The sequence below is a fragment of the Thamnophis elegans genome, chromosome 4 (assembly GCF_009769535.1).
Source record: "Thamnophis elegans isolate rThaEle1 chromosome 4, rThaEle1.pri, whole genome shotgun sequence".
Lineage (NCBI taxonomy): Eukaryota > Metazoa > Chordata > Lepidosauria > Squamata > Colubridae > Thamnophis > Thamnophis elegans.
Window position 1 is genome coordinate 85,713,490 of NC_045544.1, and position 18,113 is coordinate 85,731,602.

The following is an 18,113-nucleotide window of genomic DNA, read 5'->3' on the forward strand; positions in this document are numbered from 1 at the left end:
TTCAAAGGGAATAGCTTTACCAATCTGCTTTCTGGGCAATATCTGTAATAATCATCACAGCAGTTATACTATGCACTGGCCAAGTGAAAACCATGATAAGAATATGGTCAACAACATAATGAATAACCAGAGAAAGTTTATTCAATATGCGCACACGCACACCCACACTCCTCTTTTGAAGCTTTAGTATTTAAAACAGTGATATGGATACAACAGCTTAGAAAAACATTAAGACACCCTTTTTGTTCCTTATTGTTGAATAGAAAACAGAGAAAAATTAGTTGGTGATTTTTCGTACATTAAAACAGAGTACAGGCTGCCTTAAAATCTGTACCGATTACTGATTACTGGGCACACAAAAACATAAATATATTTGTTCACAGATATTTTGAACAAACTGCAGTGATGAAAAAAATCATAAAAAATGAGAGTTTGGCAAGACACTATAACAGAGATGCCAGGAGATGGTAATACTGAAAACTTCAGGTGTTTGTACATTAGAACAGTGTGGGAAATAAACAGGGAGGATTAGAAATGGCAACAAATATGATGCATTGCAATAGCAATCCAAGAAAACACTGGAACGTTCTGCGATTGTGTAAACATATTCCACAATCACCTTTAATATATATACAAATAATGATTTCTTAATATTAATTGTTCTGAGATTTTTAAAATATATTTTAAAGAATTTTGTATTTAAATAATCACTACTATCTTAGGAATTATGAATTATTAGCATTTCAAATTTCAAACATATATTCTTTAAGGAAGTTATTATTCAAAAGGTATTTTGGTGTACAGGCTCTCTTGAGTTAGTCTTCCCAGAATTGTTTCACAGAATAAACAGAGTGGTTTGTTTTTGCACTGTTGTTATGTGATAATCTAAAAAAAAGAAAATAAAATCACAATGCTGCATTTTTACTGTTTTAAAGAATACCAACTTTTGTTTTTACTCTTTTTTGTACTCATGGTCCAAAATATGGCCAGCTTTGCACTTTAGACAGCTTAAGAAAAGTCAGTGCTAACAAATTTAAGAACTCAAGCAGAAAGGTTAATGAAAAAGGAACTTCAACTTGCTTTTGCTTTTCACTGCAGGAAATATAACAGATCTGGTCCCAGATTGGATCAACTATTATGAATAATACATCAATAAAAAGGAAAGTAATTCCATTTTCCACATGGAAATCACCAAGTATAAACCCTCTCTTCCAGAGAAATCTGGAGTGCCCATCCCTGGTTATTTGGGAATTGGGCTGACCCAAGGAGCTCTAAGCAATTCTTTCTGCCAAGTTGCTGTTTTTCTTCCAATAAATGTGGTGCCATTGAGTCTTCCACCTGGATGCAAAGGACAACGTTTGTTGTGTGTCTGTAGATTCTCAGTCATCCACATCATGTTTGTCCCAAAGGTGCTTTTTCAAAAGGCAGCTGGACTTTGTTTTTCCTTGAAAATGTTTTACATCTTATCCAAGAAGCTTCTTCAGTGCTGACTGAATGTGGAGAATGAAAGGATTTATATTCCTTGCAGTCCTCTGGTCATTAGCACTCTCTCTGAGAGTCATTGAAGCCACTTGAAGGCTCATCTGTGCCCTCAAGGTCACTTGAAGAGTGCACATGTGTATGGAACCTTCTTGGAACTGCTGAAAGGACTGTCTTATAAACAGAAGATAAGTAGTATTCTATTCCTTCCCCTCTGTTGAGAAGGCTGTTCAATTTTTAGGTAGATGACCTCTCTGACCTTTCATTCTAGAAGTCCTCTCTGAGTCCAGAACGTGAAACTTTGCTGTCTTCAAAAGAGTGACCTTTGTTTTTGCATTGAATTATAAAATAAAATAAGATATAAAATACAGAAGTAAATAGGAAAATGGTGGGGAGGAATTCCGGGAAGAGAAGTGAGAAGGATAAGAAAAAAGAAAAAGAAACATTGACTTCGAACTCTGTTAGAGTAAAATAAGGCATTAATATCAAATTACAATTTTTTGCTTTTTTATAATAAGAGTGACCTTTGCTTTTCAAATGCAGATGGACTGTTGAATCTTGTCTTGACGGGTTTCTCCTCCTATGTTGTGACATGTGTTCATGAAGTGGTTGTTTTGTTTCTCCAATGCATAGATCTGCATGCCTCACTGCATGTACTGCATATATCACATTGCTTAGTTTGTGTCTGAGTGTTTTTTCCTTGGGGTGGTCAAGCTTCTGCCTTAGTGTATTTTGGGGTTTAACGGGAGCATGTATGTTATGTTTGGTGTTTGCTTTCTCTGATACACTGTTCCCCCCACCCAACCAGAAAAAACATTAAAGGAGAAAATATATCCAATGCAGTGGTACCGTATATACTCGAGTATAAGCCGAGTTTTCAGCCCACTTTTTGGCTGAAAAAAGCCGCCTCGGCTTATACTCGAGTCTACAACTGGATCCGGCAGTGCTGTTGCCTGTTGGAGGAGGAGGAGGTGAACCAGCCTGCCACCGCCGGCCACCGCCAGGCCCGCCGCTCTTCCCGCCCCCTTCCAAGCCCACAGTCCAGCGGACGCAGCAGAAGCAGCCCCGGGGCTCCGCTGCCGCTCCTTGCATTTTGTGGACGGGGTCTCGCAGGAAGGAATCCCCTCTCCAAGGGATCCCTGTCCAGAAAATGCGGGGAGCGGCAGCGGAGCCCTGGGGCTGCTTCTGCTCCGTCCGCTTCTCTCTGCTCTCCTGTCGCCAGCTGGTGGGGCTGACCCTGATCCATAAACACTGCCGAATTCATTCTCGGATCTTTGTCGGGACCCTCTTTCTGGTCCGCCTCTGAAGTCCATATTCTCCATAGTCTCTCGAACTGCTCCCCCCCACCTCCAGTTTCTTCCTAGTTTGATCCCACGCGCCGCTGACCTAGGAACCGCATACCTCCCAGCAGTTTTTTCAGGCTGCTCCCAGATGGGAAGGGGGATTGTAAACCCCTTCCACACCCTGGCTCCTTTCTTTCCTCCAGAGTTCGGGCTCTCTTTCTTTCTTTCTTTGAAAGAGAAGCCCAAATTAGCCAAAGGGGGGAAAGCGAGCGGCGAGCGAAGCAGTGGGAGGGGGAAAGGTCCCTGTGAAGCCCTGCGGCCAAGGAGCGCTGCCTGCTTTTTAAGAAAACCTGGAAGGGGAAGAGGGCGGGTTTTTTCCCCCTCCCTTTTCTTTTCGTTCCTGTGGCTCAGCCTCTCCTTTCCTTGGGGCCGCTGACCTAGGAACCGCATACCTCCCAGCAGTTTTTTCAGGCTGCTCCCAGATGGGAAGGGAGGGGGATTGTAAACCCCTTCCACACCCTGGCTCCTTTTCTTTCCTCCAGAGTTCGGGCTCTCTTTCTTTCTTTCTTTGAAAGAGAAGCCCAAATTAGCCAAAGGGGGGAAAGCGAGCGAGCGAGCGAAGCAGTGGGAGGGGGAAAGGTCCCTGTGAAGCCCTGCGGCCAAGGAGCGCTGCCTGCTTTTTAAGAAAACCTGGAAGGGGAAGAGGGCGGGTTTTTTTCCCCCTCCCTTTTTCTTTTCGTTCCCGTGGCTCAGCCTCTCCTTTCCTTGGGGCCATCACGTTACTGTTTGCAGTTCCTTTCTTCGTATAAAAACCCCTCTGGCTCCAACGGGACCTCTTCCAAGAATACCGGGCGCAAAACTGCGCTCAGTTTCTGAAGGTGGCCACGATCCCCAGTGGAAAGGCGTTATTACCCCTCAGTTGTGAGGGCAATGCTGCTCGCGACTTTCCCCTAAATGTTGGAGAAAACTTTTCGCCGCTGTCCTCCTCGGCTCATTTGGGAAGGACGATTGTAACAGGTTGAGATTTCCTTTCAAAACAAAACAAAACCAACCCCTCCCCCGGTCCCAATGTTTCAAACAACCCCCTTCCTGCTGGGAAGAGCCCAGCCAACCCCCCGTCCCTTCCCATTCGAAAGGGAAGCTCGTATCACCTTCTAGAGAAAGTGGCAAATGCCCTCCGTGACTTCCTTGGTTTCTCTCCGGGCTCTGCTCTTCGGCATTGCCCTTGGGGAAAACTGCTGCGGTTTGTTTCCATGATATATTAACAGGCGCGCGGAAAGCAACTAAGCCAAGGAGCGTACGTAGTCCAGCCAAGCGAGTCTAGTTTCCTGGGGTCCCTTGCTCGCTCGCTTTCCCCCCTTTGGCTAATTTGGGCTTCTCTTTCAAAGAAAGAAAAAAAGAAAGAAAGAAAGAGAGCCTGAACTCTGGAAGAGGAGGAGCCAGGGTGTAGAAGGGGTTTACAATCCCCCTCCCTTCCCATCTGGGAGCAGCCTGAAAAACTGCTGCCGCGCCACGCCTGCGCCCCAAACAGAGCTGGTCCAATCAGCCTTTTTTTTCCGCTTTTTATGCCCTGTCTCAGACGTGCGGGCGCGCATGCTGTGAACTTGCCCACTTAGACGTCAAGGTTGCCGCGTGCACTCTTGTATTTTCCCCTTCCTCTTACGTGCCCCCCTTGGTGCAGCGGGCTAACGCTGGTGAAAGGAGTGGGGTGGACACAACTGGTAAATTATAAACCACAGATTTTAATCCTATTTAATTTTTATGGTATCAAATTTAGCTATAAGAAGAGAGAAAGAAAGAGGGAGTGTGTGCACAGGAGTGGGGATTTTCTAAAAATCCCATTCAATCCAGAGGAGGGAAGAGAGAAAGAAAGAAGGAGTGTGTGCACAGGAGTGGGGGATTTTCTAAAAACCCCATTGAATCCAGAGGAGGGAAGAAAGAAAGAAAGAAAGAAAGAAAGAAAGAAAGAAAGAAAGAAAGAAAGAAAGAAAGAAAGAAAGAAAGAAAGAAAGAAGAAGTGTGTGCACAGGAGTGGGGATTTTTTAAAAATCCCATTGAATCCAGAGGAGGGAAGAGAGAAAGAAAGAAGAAGTGTGTGCACAGGAGTGGGGATTTTTAAAAATCCCATTGAATCCAGAGGAGGGAAGAGAGAAAGAAAGAAGAAGTGTGTGCACAGGAGTGGGGATTTTCTAAAAATCCCATTGAATCCAGAGGAGGGAAGAGAGAAAGAAAGAAAGGAGTGTGTGCACAGGAGTGGGGATTTTCTAAAAACCCCATTGAATCCAGAGGAGGGAAGAAAGAAAGAAAGAAAGAAAGAAGTGTGTGCACAGGAGTGGGGATTTTCTAAAAATCCCATTGAATCCAGAGGAGGGAAGAGAGAAAGAAAGAAGGAGTGTGTGCACAGGAGTGGGGATTTTCTAAAAACCCCATTGAATCCAGAGGAGGGAAGAAAGAAAGAAAGAAGAAGTGTGTGCACAGGAGTGGGGATTTTCTAAAAACCCCATTGAATCCAGAGGAGGGAAGAAAGAAAGAAAGAAGGAGTGTAATGAGGGTGGGAGATTTCCTAAACCCCATTGAATCCAGAGGAGGGAAGAAAGAAAGAAAGAAGAAGTGTGTGCACAGGAGTGGGGATTTTCTAAAAATCCCATTGAATCCAGAGGAGGGAAGAGAGAAAGAAAGAAGGAGTGTATGAGGGTGGGAGATTTCCTAACCCCATTGAATCCAGAGAGGAGTGTGTGTGTATTGTGTGTGTGTGTGTGTGTGTGTGTGTGTGTGGTGTGTGTGTGAGAGAGAGAGAGAGAGAGAGAGAGATGAGAGAGAGAGAGAGACTATCACTGTGTTGTAGCTTATGATTCTTGATGAATGTATTTTATTTTATTTATTTATGTACACCTAAGACAAATTCCTTGGGGGTTCCAATCAGGCTGCTCTATGCAAACAGTCATGTCATCACTTTCTATAATATCAGCCTGCATTAGGCCTCAAAAGATACGGTACCCGAACAAGTCTTTTTTTTTTTTTATCCTGTTAGAAATGGATCCCAGTACTTCTACCGGTAATCCTCGACCAAAACAAAAACGCAGGTCATTCGAAGCTGGTTTCAAACTTAAGGTTGTGTCAAAGAGCAGAAGAAAGCAATAACAGTATTGCAAGTAGGGAATTTTGTGTTGATGAAAAACAAGTGAGGGAATGGCGGAAAAAGAAAGCTGACTTGGAAAAGATTCCAAAGTCAAAAAAAGCTCAACGTGGTTTAACAACTTCATATGGGGCTCTAGAGACTGAATTGTATGAATGGGTTATGGAGTGTCGTCAAAATGGTTACTGTGTAACACGCATGGGAATTCGCTTACGTGCCCTTCAAATGGCACAAGATGACAAATTTAAAGCACCAGGCATTGAAAAATTTGTTGCGTCAGCAGGATGGTGTACCCGCTTCATGAATAGGTTTTCCCTATGTTTGCGGCAAGAACAAAGATTTCACAGAAGTTGCCAAAAAGACCTTGATGAAAAAGTGATGTCATTCCATTCATTCATCATAAAACAAAGAAGGATCCATAACTATGACCTGGGAGATATTGGAATATGGATGAAACACCTATGACCTTTGATCTTCCAAGCAACAGAACTGTGGCAAGTTTGGGAGACAAAACTATTTTTCTCAGAACCACAGGAAATGAAAAAAAAACCATTTCACAGTTGTTCTGTCATGTTTGGCTAATGGAACTAAGCTGCGGCCTGTCATTATTTTAAAAGAAAGACCTTGCCTAAAAAGGTCAAATTCCCACCACGAATTACAGTGCGCGCACATATTAAAGGGCTGGATGATGAAAGACGAACAAAAGAAATGGCTTGGAAGAAATTTGGAAAGAACGACCAGGAGCAGCCTTAAAGAAAAAACCATCATTGCTAGTTTGGGATATGTTCAGAGCCCACACATCTGATGACATAAAAAAAAATGGAAAAATCTTCTCAAGTTACTTTGGCCGTTATTCCAGGTGGGCTTACATCTGTATTGCAACTGCTAGATGTGTTTTAAATAAACCTTTTAAAGACCGTGTGAGAAAGATGTGGCATGAAGGGATGTCATCTGGTCAAGCCCGACTGACAAAGGTGGAAATCTGATGAAGCCCGACATAGAATTGATAGCAAAGTGGGTTCGTGATGCATGGGAAGAGATTCCGGAGGACATGGTGCGACACGCCTTCAGAATGTGGCATTAGTAATGCTATGGATGGCAGTGAAGACAGCGCTTTGTATGAGAACGACAGCTCTGAATGGTGATGACTGCGAACTCAGTGATGATGACAATGTCTAATGCTGATAACCTCACACTAGCTAATGCTGAAGCTCTGTTTGGACATACAGATGATGAGGAGGAATCCAGTTTTGAAGGATTTTAACTCTTATGTTTTAGCTTGGTTGCTGAATGAGCTAAGGTTTGTGTACATTTAAAGTTATTGTTGATACCATATTGTTTTTATTGACCCTCTTTTCCACTTACAGAGCTAGTTATTTATTTATAAATAAATAATATTTATTTATTCAAAACATTTTGGTATCTATTTTTATTTTTGAAATTTACTGGTAGCTGCTGCATTTCCCACCCTAGGCTTATACTCAAGTCAATAACTTTTCCAGCTTTTTGGGGTAAAATTAGGTGCCCTCGGCTTATATTTGGGTCGGCTTATACTCGAGTATATACGGTAAATTCAATTTTTTTTTACTACCAGTTCTGTGGGTGTGATTTGGTGGGCATGGCAGGGGAAGGATACTGCGAAATCCCCATTCCCTCCTCACTCCTGGGAGAAGGATACGCCACTCTGGGGCCAGCCAGAGGTGGTATTTGCCAGTTCTCTGAACTACTCAACTTTTTGGCTATCAGTTCTCCAGAACCTGTCAGAATCTGCTGAATTTTATCTCTGATCTAATGTATTGTGGATCATTTCTTAAAACCTAACCTTGAAAACTTTATTAACTTTGCTCGTGGCATAATGTCCTCTTGGACTGTTCCATTCCCATTTTTAAAAGAGCTTGTTTTTTAGTCCCATAGGAAATTATCCCTGTGTTCCCATCTTCATACAAATAAAATCCCTTATTCTTACATATCTCAACAGTTAAACTCTCTTGACCCCTTTTCCTTCTCCTTCTCCAACTCATCAAATTGCAATTTTCAGCTGATTCTACTTTCTTTCTCAAAATATTATCTTCCTCCTTTTTGCGCTCAGATCTCACATTCTGGTTTTAGAAGGCAACTGTCAATAGGAACTCCAGAAGCCTAACCAGCATTTCTCCTTGAGAAATTAGTGTCTCTTAAGCCTTCCCAGTGTTGGAATCTTATCTACAGCATTTTATGGATTGATTCCTCCCTCCTTTTTACAATGCTGCTATTCAAGACATTCATAACAGAACCCGTCTTCCCAAGAAAGGAGAAAAATGAAAAGACAAAATTAGTTGCACCTAGAAGTGGAAGCTAGAAAAGTGGAAACCAAATTATTTTCTTCTTTTTTAATGTCTTGTTTCTATCAAAACAATCCTATGTAAGCTAACACTGCACATAGTAATCACATAAACAAACAATATATTAGAAAACCAGAGAACAAATGAGCTGAAGACCAGACCTACCTCTTTGTCGTTTTCCTCTTCATTGAACTCATGCAATATCGAAACTCTTTTAAAAGCCTCCTTGCTATATGTCATAGGCAGCCAATGCTGGAAAATGCCAACTCTTAATAACCTGTTACACTTCGTGTGTCAATTGTTACAACAAAATGATGAGAAGAATTACAGCGGCATGTAGGAGCCTGTTCACTGAAGTAATTGGGTATGTCCAATAACATGTTCTGAGCTTTCTGAAAGCTAGCATTTTTGCTTGAATTGCTCTTAAGGATTTATTCAATCATAAAATTAAATTAAAAAGGGGAGAGAGGGAGGGAGGGAGGGAGGAAGGAAGGAAGGGTTGCAATTCAAGTCATGGATTTGAATGAAATGTTCCATTTAATGAATTAACAAATTCAGATTAGTTTTGCACATTGATTTAAATGAGATTTCAGTTCTAGTAATTTAGCTCATGCAATCCATTACAAGACTATTTATTTGCCTTTTGTCTACAGAGTGAAGTACATAGTTTCTTCCATAATTATGTTCCAATAAGAACTCATGAAGTTGGATTAGACTGAGAAGAGGTGTTAAGACTAACTTTTTCCATTCCATACACAGCACTGCTCTTTGAACCAAGGACTTTTTGATCTTGGTAAAATGCCTGCCTTTAATACCCTGTTTCCCTGAAAATAAGACTTCCCTGGATAATAAGCCCAAGTCGCCCTTTTGCGTGCATGCACTAAAATAAACCCTCCCCTGAAAATAAGCCCTCCCAAAAAACATTGCAACAACAGCATCAGCCACGAGATGACCATGCTTGCTTCCTCTTGCACCTCAAAAATAATAAGACCTCCCTGAAAATAAGGCCAAGTGCTTATTTTGGGGGGGGGAAGAAAATAAGACCCTGTCTTATTTTTGGGAAAACACAGTATCTACCTACCTACCTACCTACCTACCTACCTACCTACCTATCGTCATGCTTATGTAGTGTATATTGGAGAGTGTATGCAACGCAATTTCATTTTAATGTATGCCAATTGTTGTACACAGTCCCCGGAATCATGTGATCATCTTTGCAACTTTCCTGACAAGCAGATTCAATGGGGAAGCCAGATTCACTTACAACCATGTTACTATTTAACAACTGTAATGATTCACTTAACAAATGTGCCAAGAAAAGTCATAAAATGGGGAAAAATTCACATAACAAGTTTCTCACTTAGCAACATAAATTTTGGGCTCAATTGTGGTTGTAACTTGAGGACTATCTGTGTTAAGACAGGCCATTTATATAGAGGGGCTGCTGAAGATGTGGGATGAAGGATATTTTTTTATGTGCTTCTGTTTTATTGAGTCGATCATCATGCTTTAAATGGTGCTTTTAATTCTGTTGCTTCCGCTATTAGTGAAATGGAGCCTATTTGTATACGCAAATCTTGACATACAACCATTTGTTAGCAGTTGTTCAAAGTTATAACAGCAAGAAAAAAAGTGATTTATGACTATTCCTCACATATACAAGCATAGCAACATTCCCACAGTCACGTGATCAAAATATGGGGCACTTGGGAACTGGCACCTATTTATGATGGTTGCAGTGTCCTAGAGTCATGCGATCACCATGTGCAACCTTCACAACTGGCTTCCAACAAGCAGTGTCAATGTGGGAAATTGGATTTACTTAACAACAATGTGATTTACTTACCAACTGCACTGCAGTGACTATGCCTAACAACCAAAAAGGTCATAAAATCAGGCACAATTCACTTAACAGCCCTTTTGCTTAGCAATGAAAATTCTGGCCCCAATTGTGGTAATAGGTCAAGGATTACCTGTATTGGGTCACAAAAGGACCCATGTTTATTCATGAATGAAGGCGAATATATATCTCCCAGGATAAAGTTGCAAGAGCTAATCTGGGTCGGTCATCGGGACTAGAGATTTGTTTTCCAAGCTTTCAGACGCTTGCTGGAGCCCATCCTCAGAGAACTTCTGTATGCTTTAGGCTGTTCTGTGTGTAGTATATATGTTGCCGGTTGCATGTAGCTTTTTAGATGAAAATTGGTATGTTGATGGCTGGCTATTAAATCCTTGGCTGTTATTTCCTTGTGCTGCCAAGCCCCTGCCTCATAAGTACTTGATAAGCTGGGGTTAAAGCAGCACTCCTGTTGATTCACAAGGGGCCCGTTTCCAGGCTTCAATCATTTCCTTGGCTGTTTTTGTGCCTGCTCATCCAACAATCTTAGTAGCTGCAAAATCGTATATATGTCCTTGTTTATTAGCACTTAGCACTTAGACTTATATACCGATTTACAGTGCTTTACAGCCCTCTGTAAGCAGTTTACAGAGTCAGCATATGGCCCCCAACAATCTGGGTCCACATTTTACCCACCTCGGAAGGATGGAAGGCTGAGTCAACCTTGAGCCTGGTGAGATTTGAACTGCCGAAACACAGCTGTCAGTCAGCTGCCTGATAGCTGCAGTACTGCACTCTAACCACTGTGCCACCTCGACTTATTTCAGTGTTTTATTCCTGTGCAAGCCACGATTGGATGACCTCTTCCAATAAAGCAGAACTGTGTTCTTGGAATCATCTTTTGGAACATTACACACATAAAAGTACTGCCATGAAACCCAAAATCCCAGTCATGAGGATGTCCACGACTCTGATCTTCTTCTTCTCGTAAACTCACTGATGAATGCAGATTGCAGACTTTAGAAACAAAGGTGAGGACTCTTGAAGATATCAGCAGCCTGTTCTAAGTCCCAAGGAAGCAACAGAAACAATTGAGTTCATCTGTTTTATGGCTTGTGCAAAACACATTTGGAAAATCACATTTTCTATCTGGTCAGGAACACTCCAGATATTATAGCAGTGTAATAGTCGAAATTGTTGTGTCGGCACTCTGAAAGTTGCTAGGTTGGACAAATTCAGTAGACAAGAGAAATACTCAGCTTGTTGGACTTGATGTAAGTTTCCTGTGTGTTCTCATAACATGAAAAAGAGGCAGGGACTGTAGCTCAGGGATAGCCAACCTGTTGGGCTTGCAATACACTTCAAGTTCAGCATCCATCTTATCAGAATAATGGAGTTGGAAGGACTTTGGAGGTCTTCTAGTCCAACCCCTTGCTCAAACAGGAAATCCTATAATATTTCAGACAAATGCTTGTCCAATCAGCACCCACAGCTTCTGGAGGCAAGTCGTTCTACTGATTAATTGTTTCAATTGTCAGGAAATTACTTCTTAGTTCTAGGTTGGTTCTCTCCTTGATTAGTTTCTACCCATTCCCTCTTCTTTTGCTGCCTTCAGATGCCTTGGAGAATAGTTTGACTCCCTCTTTTTTGTGGCAACCCCTGAGATATTGTAACACTGCTATCATGTCACCCTAGTCCTTCTTTCATTAAACTAGACATACCTAGTTCCTGCAACCGTTCCTCATATGTTTTAGCCTTCGGTTGCCTAATCATCTTTGTGGCTCTTCTCTGCATTCTTTTTCTAGAGTCTCAACATCTTTTTTATATCATGACCCAAAACTGGAACGCAAGTGGGGGTCTTACCAAGGCATTATAAAATAGTACTAACATTTCATGTGATCTTGGTTTTATTCCTCTGTTAATGAAGCTTAGGACTACACTGGCTTTTAAGTAAAATCTTACTTTTAAGATTTTATTTTAGGTAAAATCATATTTTTAAGATTGTACCTTTTAATTGTAGGCCAATCTTACTTTTTGCAGAGGTTCCAGACACTTGTTCCTGTGGAGATTAATTAAAATATTATAAAATACTATGTGAAGTCAAGGAGTGCCCACTTCCCATTATTTCCTTTGACTAAAAAGTAGAATTCAATACCCCTGGGTTCAAGGTCCTCTGGAAAAGATAGGCAATGTGGAAGGAAATACTGAAACCTAGAAAGTGGTATATGGTGTTAGGTGATGTGGATAAATGGGGAAGGACAGTCTTTAGCCAGTTCTGAGAAAATCCATTTGCATTCTTCGTATGGATGTTAACCAGAAAGTAAATGAAAGCACACACTGGGGATATTTGTGTCAGGCATGCAAAGACTTAATATAGGAGCGTGATGGCAACCTATGGCACACGTGCCACAGGTACATAGCTCATGAAAAAAAATAATTCTGCTATACTCCTATATTTATTTAATTGTCAAACTGTACAAGATAACAAATATAGGTATGAACATAAAACATGAATAAAGGAAATGGGGACAGTAGAAAAGGATGGTAGGCATGTTGGTGCGCTTATGCACGTCCCCTTTATGGACCTCTTAAGAATATGGTGATGTCCACAGTAGACAGTTTGAGTTTAAAGCTGTGAGGATTGAGGCTGTAAGAAAGGATACCAGTAGACCATTCAGGTGTTGACCACTCTGTTGCTGAAGTCATATTTTCTGCAATCGAGTTTGAAGCAGTTTACCTTGAGTTTGCATCAATTGTTTGCATGTGTATTATTGTGGTTGAAGCTGAGTCATGACAGGCAAGACGTTATAGCAGACAATTTTGTGTACTATGCTTACATCGAACCACAGGGGATGCTATTCCAGATTGACCAAGCCCAAAATGAGGTATCAATGAGATCAAGTGGATCTTCTATTATCTGTTTCTCACAATTCAATGTGATGTTATCACTGTGTTGCAATTGGTTAGGGTGATATCAAAATAATTGATATAATCAATTAGTATAACTGATATCAGCATAATAGCATTTGAGGCAGAAAGAAATGTGAGAAACCACATTATTTTATCATGTTACTCAACTTCGATATGCTTAAGATGTCAGGACTGGAATTCTGAAACTTGAAGTCCGACATCCTAAGTTGCCAAGATTGAGAAAGTCATCTTTAGACAGTAGGTACAAAAACACATGGAGGAGAAAAGCTAGGTTGCCATTGCCATTGCCATCAGCTGAATCCAAGAACAAAAAACTCTTTAATTTAAGACAGCACAATAGAAAAAACAAACTCAATGCTATTCACATATTCTGTTTCAGTCTTTGAATGCACCCTATCATTCCCTGAATGTTATACATAAAATATATTTAGCTTAGGCCTCTTGTGTGTCCTCATAGGTAGCACTTGAGGCAGAAAGAAATGGGAGAAAACCCACAACTATTTAATTACTCAACAGTCTTGGGAAAGGGAAAGTAATTTCCACACATCATGCCTTGATGATGTCAACAGAATTACTATTGAAATCAAGGGTTGTGTAACAGAATCAGAAGAAATTGATGGACAGCTTCCAACTTTCATGCAAGTTGGATTGGTGCTTCTTGATATGTAATGGTGACAAATGACACATGGTCATATATTCACTTTGGAGAAATATACATGGACACTGAACCAATAATGAAAGAACAGCAGTTGCAAGTCCAGTCAAACACAGAATTAAAACTTCTGCTAGAAGATAATGATACAGATAATCTTAGCTACGATCTTGGCTTCAGAAGCCCATTTCTGAAGGTTTGAGTTACATTTCAGTTTTCTTCCTAAAAAACACGTGGAACCTTATCATTGCTTTAAATTTCAGATGCAAAGCAATCTTATAATGTCCTATTTAGATAACTCCCTATATATTCATTGGAGATTACTCCAAGATAAGAATTCACAGCATTGGAGAGGGAGGAGCCACGTCGCGATGTACAACATGCTGTCTCGATACTCTGAGACCACCATTGATACTTTTGCCACTGGGGAGTCCTTTGAGACCTAAACCGTCCCGTAGAGACAGTGATCAGGAAGACAAAGCCTTGCTGTCTCAGGGATATCGCAAAATCCCTGATAGACCCAAGGGAAGTGCATCAAGCCCGCGGTAAACAGGCAGCCCCTAGGCTGATGAAATCGGGGACGTTCCGGAAGGAATGAAAAGAGAAAGTGAGTCCATCTGGTGAGGTATTTTTTCTATTTTGCTAAAGATTGCCCAAGAAATGTTTCTTTAAAGCCAAGTTAGATCCGTAAACAAAGAACTGAGCGGCGAAAATATCCTAATGGGATCGCTGTGGAAAGTTTTTTTTCCTTTGTCTTCTAACTATTTTTTGTGGTTTGAATGCTCGTAACATTCTACATCTCTCCTCTTAAAGTGAACAGATGGATTGTTTTCATTCTGCTTCTTGTTGCTTTATTTTTTGACTTCTGGATTAAAACCTTCCTTTTTATTTTAACAATTCTTCCTACTACTTGTTATTAAACCACACTAAAAGAAATTTAAAGAACTTTGTTTCCTACAGAAGGGGAAAATTAACCTGGCACTCAGAGTTTTTGAAACAATGTATCTTTTTTATTGACTCCACTAACTTTGCAGCTGAAGAGTTTGCAACTTGTTTACAGAAACTGATAAAGAACCAAGGACACAACTGTTTTCTGATAATTATTTTGGCAAGGAAAGAAAGAAGAAAGAGAGAGAGTGAGAGAGAGAGAGAGCAAGAAAGAAAGAAAGAGAAAGAAGAAAGAAAGAAGAAAGAAGAAAGAAAGAAGAAGAAAAAAGGAGGAATAGAACCCTTCCCCTTTGAAGAAGCATAAAAGAACTTGTGTTCAAGTCAACCTAAAATAAAAAATAAAAGAGGCCTGGAAGGCGAGAATGGCAGTGGCTATTAGGTTTTTTCCTTTCCTCTTTCTTTTTTGGAAACATGGATCAATAGTCAGATGAGGAAACCTTAAAATTCCAAATATCTTGGCTGGAATTCAAAATCTATTGGAAGGCTATGGGAGAATTGAGAAGAAGTTGAAAGACTAGTCTTCCTCACAGCAAAGATGATGCGGTTGGAGCCCCAAAAATTAAAGGGGAGAATGAAGATATAGAAGATAAAGATAAGAGAATAGATGAATTTATTAATGGAGCAAATGTCGGTGAAAATGGAAAGAAGGAAATATGGAAAAGGGAATTCGATGAATTGGAGCTCTACCCCAGGACACAGAAGAGAAAAAATACTAAGGATGATAGACATAAGAAGAGAAATTTTTTCAGAAGCAAGATTGACAAAGACAGTTAACTTTAGTAGCAACTGGTGGGCAAGTAGATTATCTGAGAGACCCTTCAAGGAACAAAGTGCAGAGAGAAGCCTATAAAAACCTTATAAAGGAGATAAAAAGAAGACTGACTCCACAATTGGCAAGAGAGATAAGACTGTTTTGTTACTTGAAAGATACAGACTGACAATGAAAGTTGATAATAAAAAAATAGTTTTTTTTATTATGGTGATAATAATAGGAATTTTGTAACTCATAGATTGTTTTAGATTGCTATTAAATGTTTACTCACAATTAATTAACTATAAATATAATAATAATAATGAAATGATAATGGATACAGCGTAATGATATATACATGTATTGACAATTTAGTAAAAGAAATTTGGATATAAATTGTAAATTGTGACTTGGAAAAAGACCTATAAATTTTATTAACAAATTTCATTTAGATCTTGTTATAAGGTGTAAGGTTTGGGGTTTTTTGGGGTGGGGTCCCTGATGAGAGGAGAGATGGGGCATAAATAGTAAATGATTTTTAGGGCCAATTATAATAACAACAAGGAAATGTTAATGGACATTGTTTAACATATATACATTCTATGGTATTGGCTAAAGTAACTTGGATATAAATTTTAGTCAGTGAGTTGGAAAAAAGGGGGAGAAAGCTTAGAAACTTTATTGACTTTTACTTTAAAAATGTTATAAAGGTGTAATGTATTGAGGATTTTTTGAATAGCTATGAATGCCATTATGTGGCATTGAGTGAATAATATGAGGTAAAAGCATGTTCAAATAATTGTAGTCAATGAGAATTGTGGTACATTGAAAGTAAGATATACAAAGATTTTTGACTTTAACTGTATAATCTAATATGAACTATAAGTAATGACTGTGGAAGAAATGCATGAAAATTATCTGTAACCAATCAACACGCTTTCTACAGATGTAATGTATTTTTGTTCAATTAAAATAAAATAAAAATTAAAAAAGGATTCACAGAATTAAAGTTTTCTTTGTGTCTTTCAAACAATGCCAAACTGCATATATATATATTCTGTATAAGCTGCATTTATTTATGCAAAGTACGATACAGATTTTCATAAAAGTTTCAGGGCAGTTTACAAGGTTAAGAGTGTATGTCCTTGTGTAGATAATTTACCCATATATATGATTTTAGATTTTTAGCTGAATAAATATTTGGAGCCAGTTTTAGTCTAGTGATTAATGTACCCAGCTAGAAACCAGGAGACTATGAGTTCTATTTCCTGCCTTAGGCATGAAAGCCATTGGGTGACCTTGGGCCAGTCACTTTTTTTTCAGCCCAACTTGCCCAAAGGGTTGTTGTTGTGGGAAAAATAGGAAGAGGTACGAGTATTAGGTATGTTCATCACCTTGAATTATTTATTAATATGATAAAGATAGGATAATTTTTTCAAATTGCATTTTTATATTTTGATAATTATTGATTTGTTTACTTTAATGTTTGTATTGAGAGAGTAACCAGTATTGCATATAATATAAATCATTTTTGCAACAGAAATAAATTATTCAATAACATATATGATCCCAAATAACAGCCAAAACGTTATTTCAAATATTTCCTTTCATTTTCTCTAAATGTCTTACAGTTGCAGACAAGGGACTGTTGTCAGTTTCTATGGAAACTGAACCCCTGCATCTTATTCCAGAGACACTTGACTCAGATATCAAAACCTGAGAACACAGGATGGAACAGATCAATCTGGATTACAACCTTCAACCAGATAGACATCTTTATTTTCTAGGAGTTGCTAAGCCTCCCATTGCCACCTGGAGTCACAAGCTTTGATGATCCTTCTTGTTGTTGCGCTTGATCTCTGGCCCATCTCTGAACAACTAAAGCAGTAGGTGCCCATTCCCATTTCATTTTCCAAGCAAATTTACAAGGCAAGTTAGGTTGAAAAGTAATGAACACCAACAGTTTCTCAATGAATTTCATGGCCTCTGAATCTCTCAGGCTTAAACTGACACTCTTAATTCCTATCCCATACAAGTCATTTTAGGACAGTAGTTTCAGAAACTCATGGAGAGGAGGTTGCCATCAGCCAAGTCCAAGAATAAAAAAATGCAAAAGCTCAGCCTAAAAGTCTTACGGAAAATACACGAAAGCAAAAGTGCCAAAATTAATTGTACTCAGGTGCCACCAGAGCCTTAGCAGGTCCCAGAAAATATAGATGTCTAATGAAGGTTGTAATCCAGATTGATCTGTTCTATTCTCTGTTCTCAGGTTTTGATTGTCCGAATCAAGTTGTCTTTGGAAGAAGATGCTGTCATCCAAGTCTAGTTATATCATGGAATATGGGAAGTAAACTCAAAATCCATTTTCTTATTTGAGTCCAAGTAAAAACCAAAGGTTTTCCCCCCGCTGAAATCATGCAGTTATAAGTGAGGGTCCCTTTTTGAAAAAAATTTGGAACCTACATCTTGTTTTGCTGTTTTGTTTTTTAAAAAGCATTCGTCTCCGCACCCTGAAATTCTTAAGCGAATCTTAAATCTCAATGATCGTAGAGGAGGCTGCGACGTTTCAACCCCTAGGTTCTGCTGTCGTTACTTTACAAATTGCATACAATAGAGTATGCTGTAGGACTCGAGAACATAAACTGAAACACAAAATCGTGTAGATGCAGAAACACGTATCGGGAGGAAAAAGATAATCTTTTCAGACCGGATCGTGGCACGGCTCAGATACCTATGCCACGCTTGGTTTTCTCCCAGTTAGAGTACCGCGTTAGG

General features: G+C 39.7%; 1 protein-coding gene across 1 annotated transcript in view; it reads right to left on the reverse strand.

Annotated features, from left to right (window-relative positions):
* Positions 1-17,980, reverse strand: part of EPHX1 (epoxide hydrolase 1) — a 35,135-nt gene extending 17,155 nt beyond the window's left edge. The window contains 1 exon segment of the mRNA XM_032214882.1: positions 17,802-17,980. Within this exon segment, the coding sequence (XP_032070773.1) occupies positions 17,802-17,835 (34 nt within the window). The 5' untranslated portion in view covers positions 17,836-17,980.
* Between the last annotated feature and the right edge of the window lie 133 nt (positions 17,981-18,113).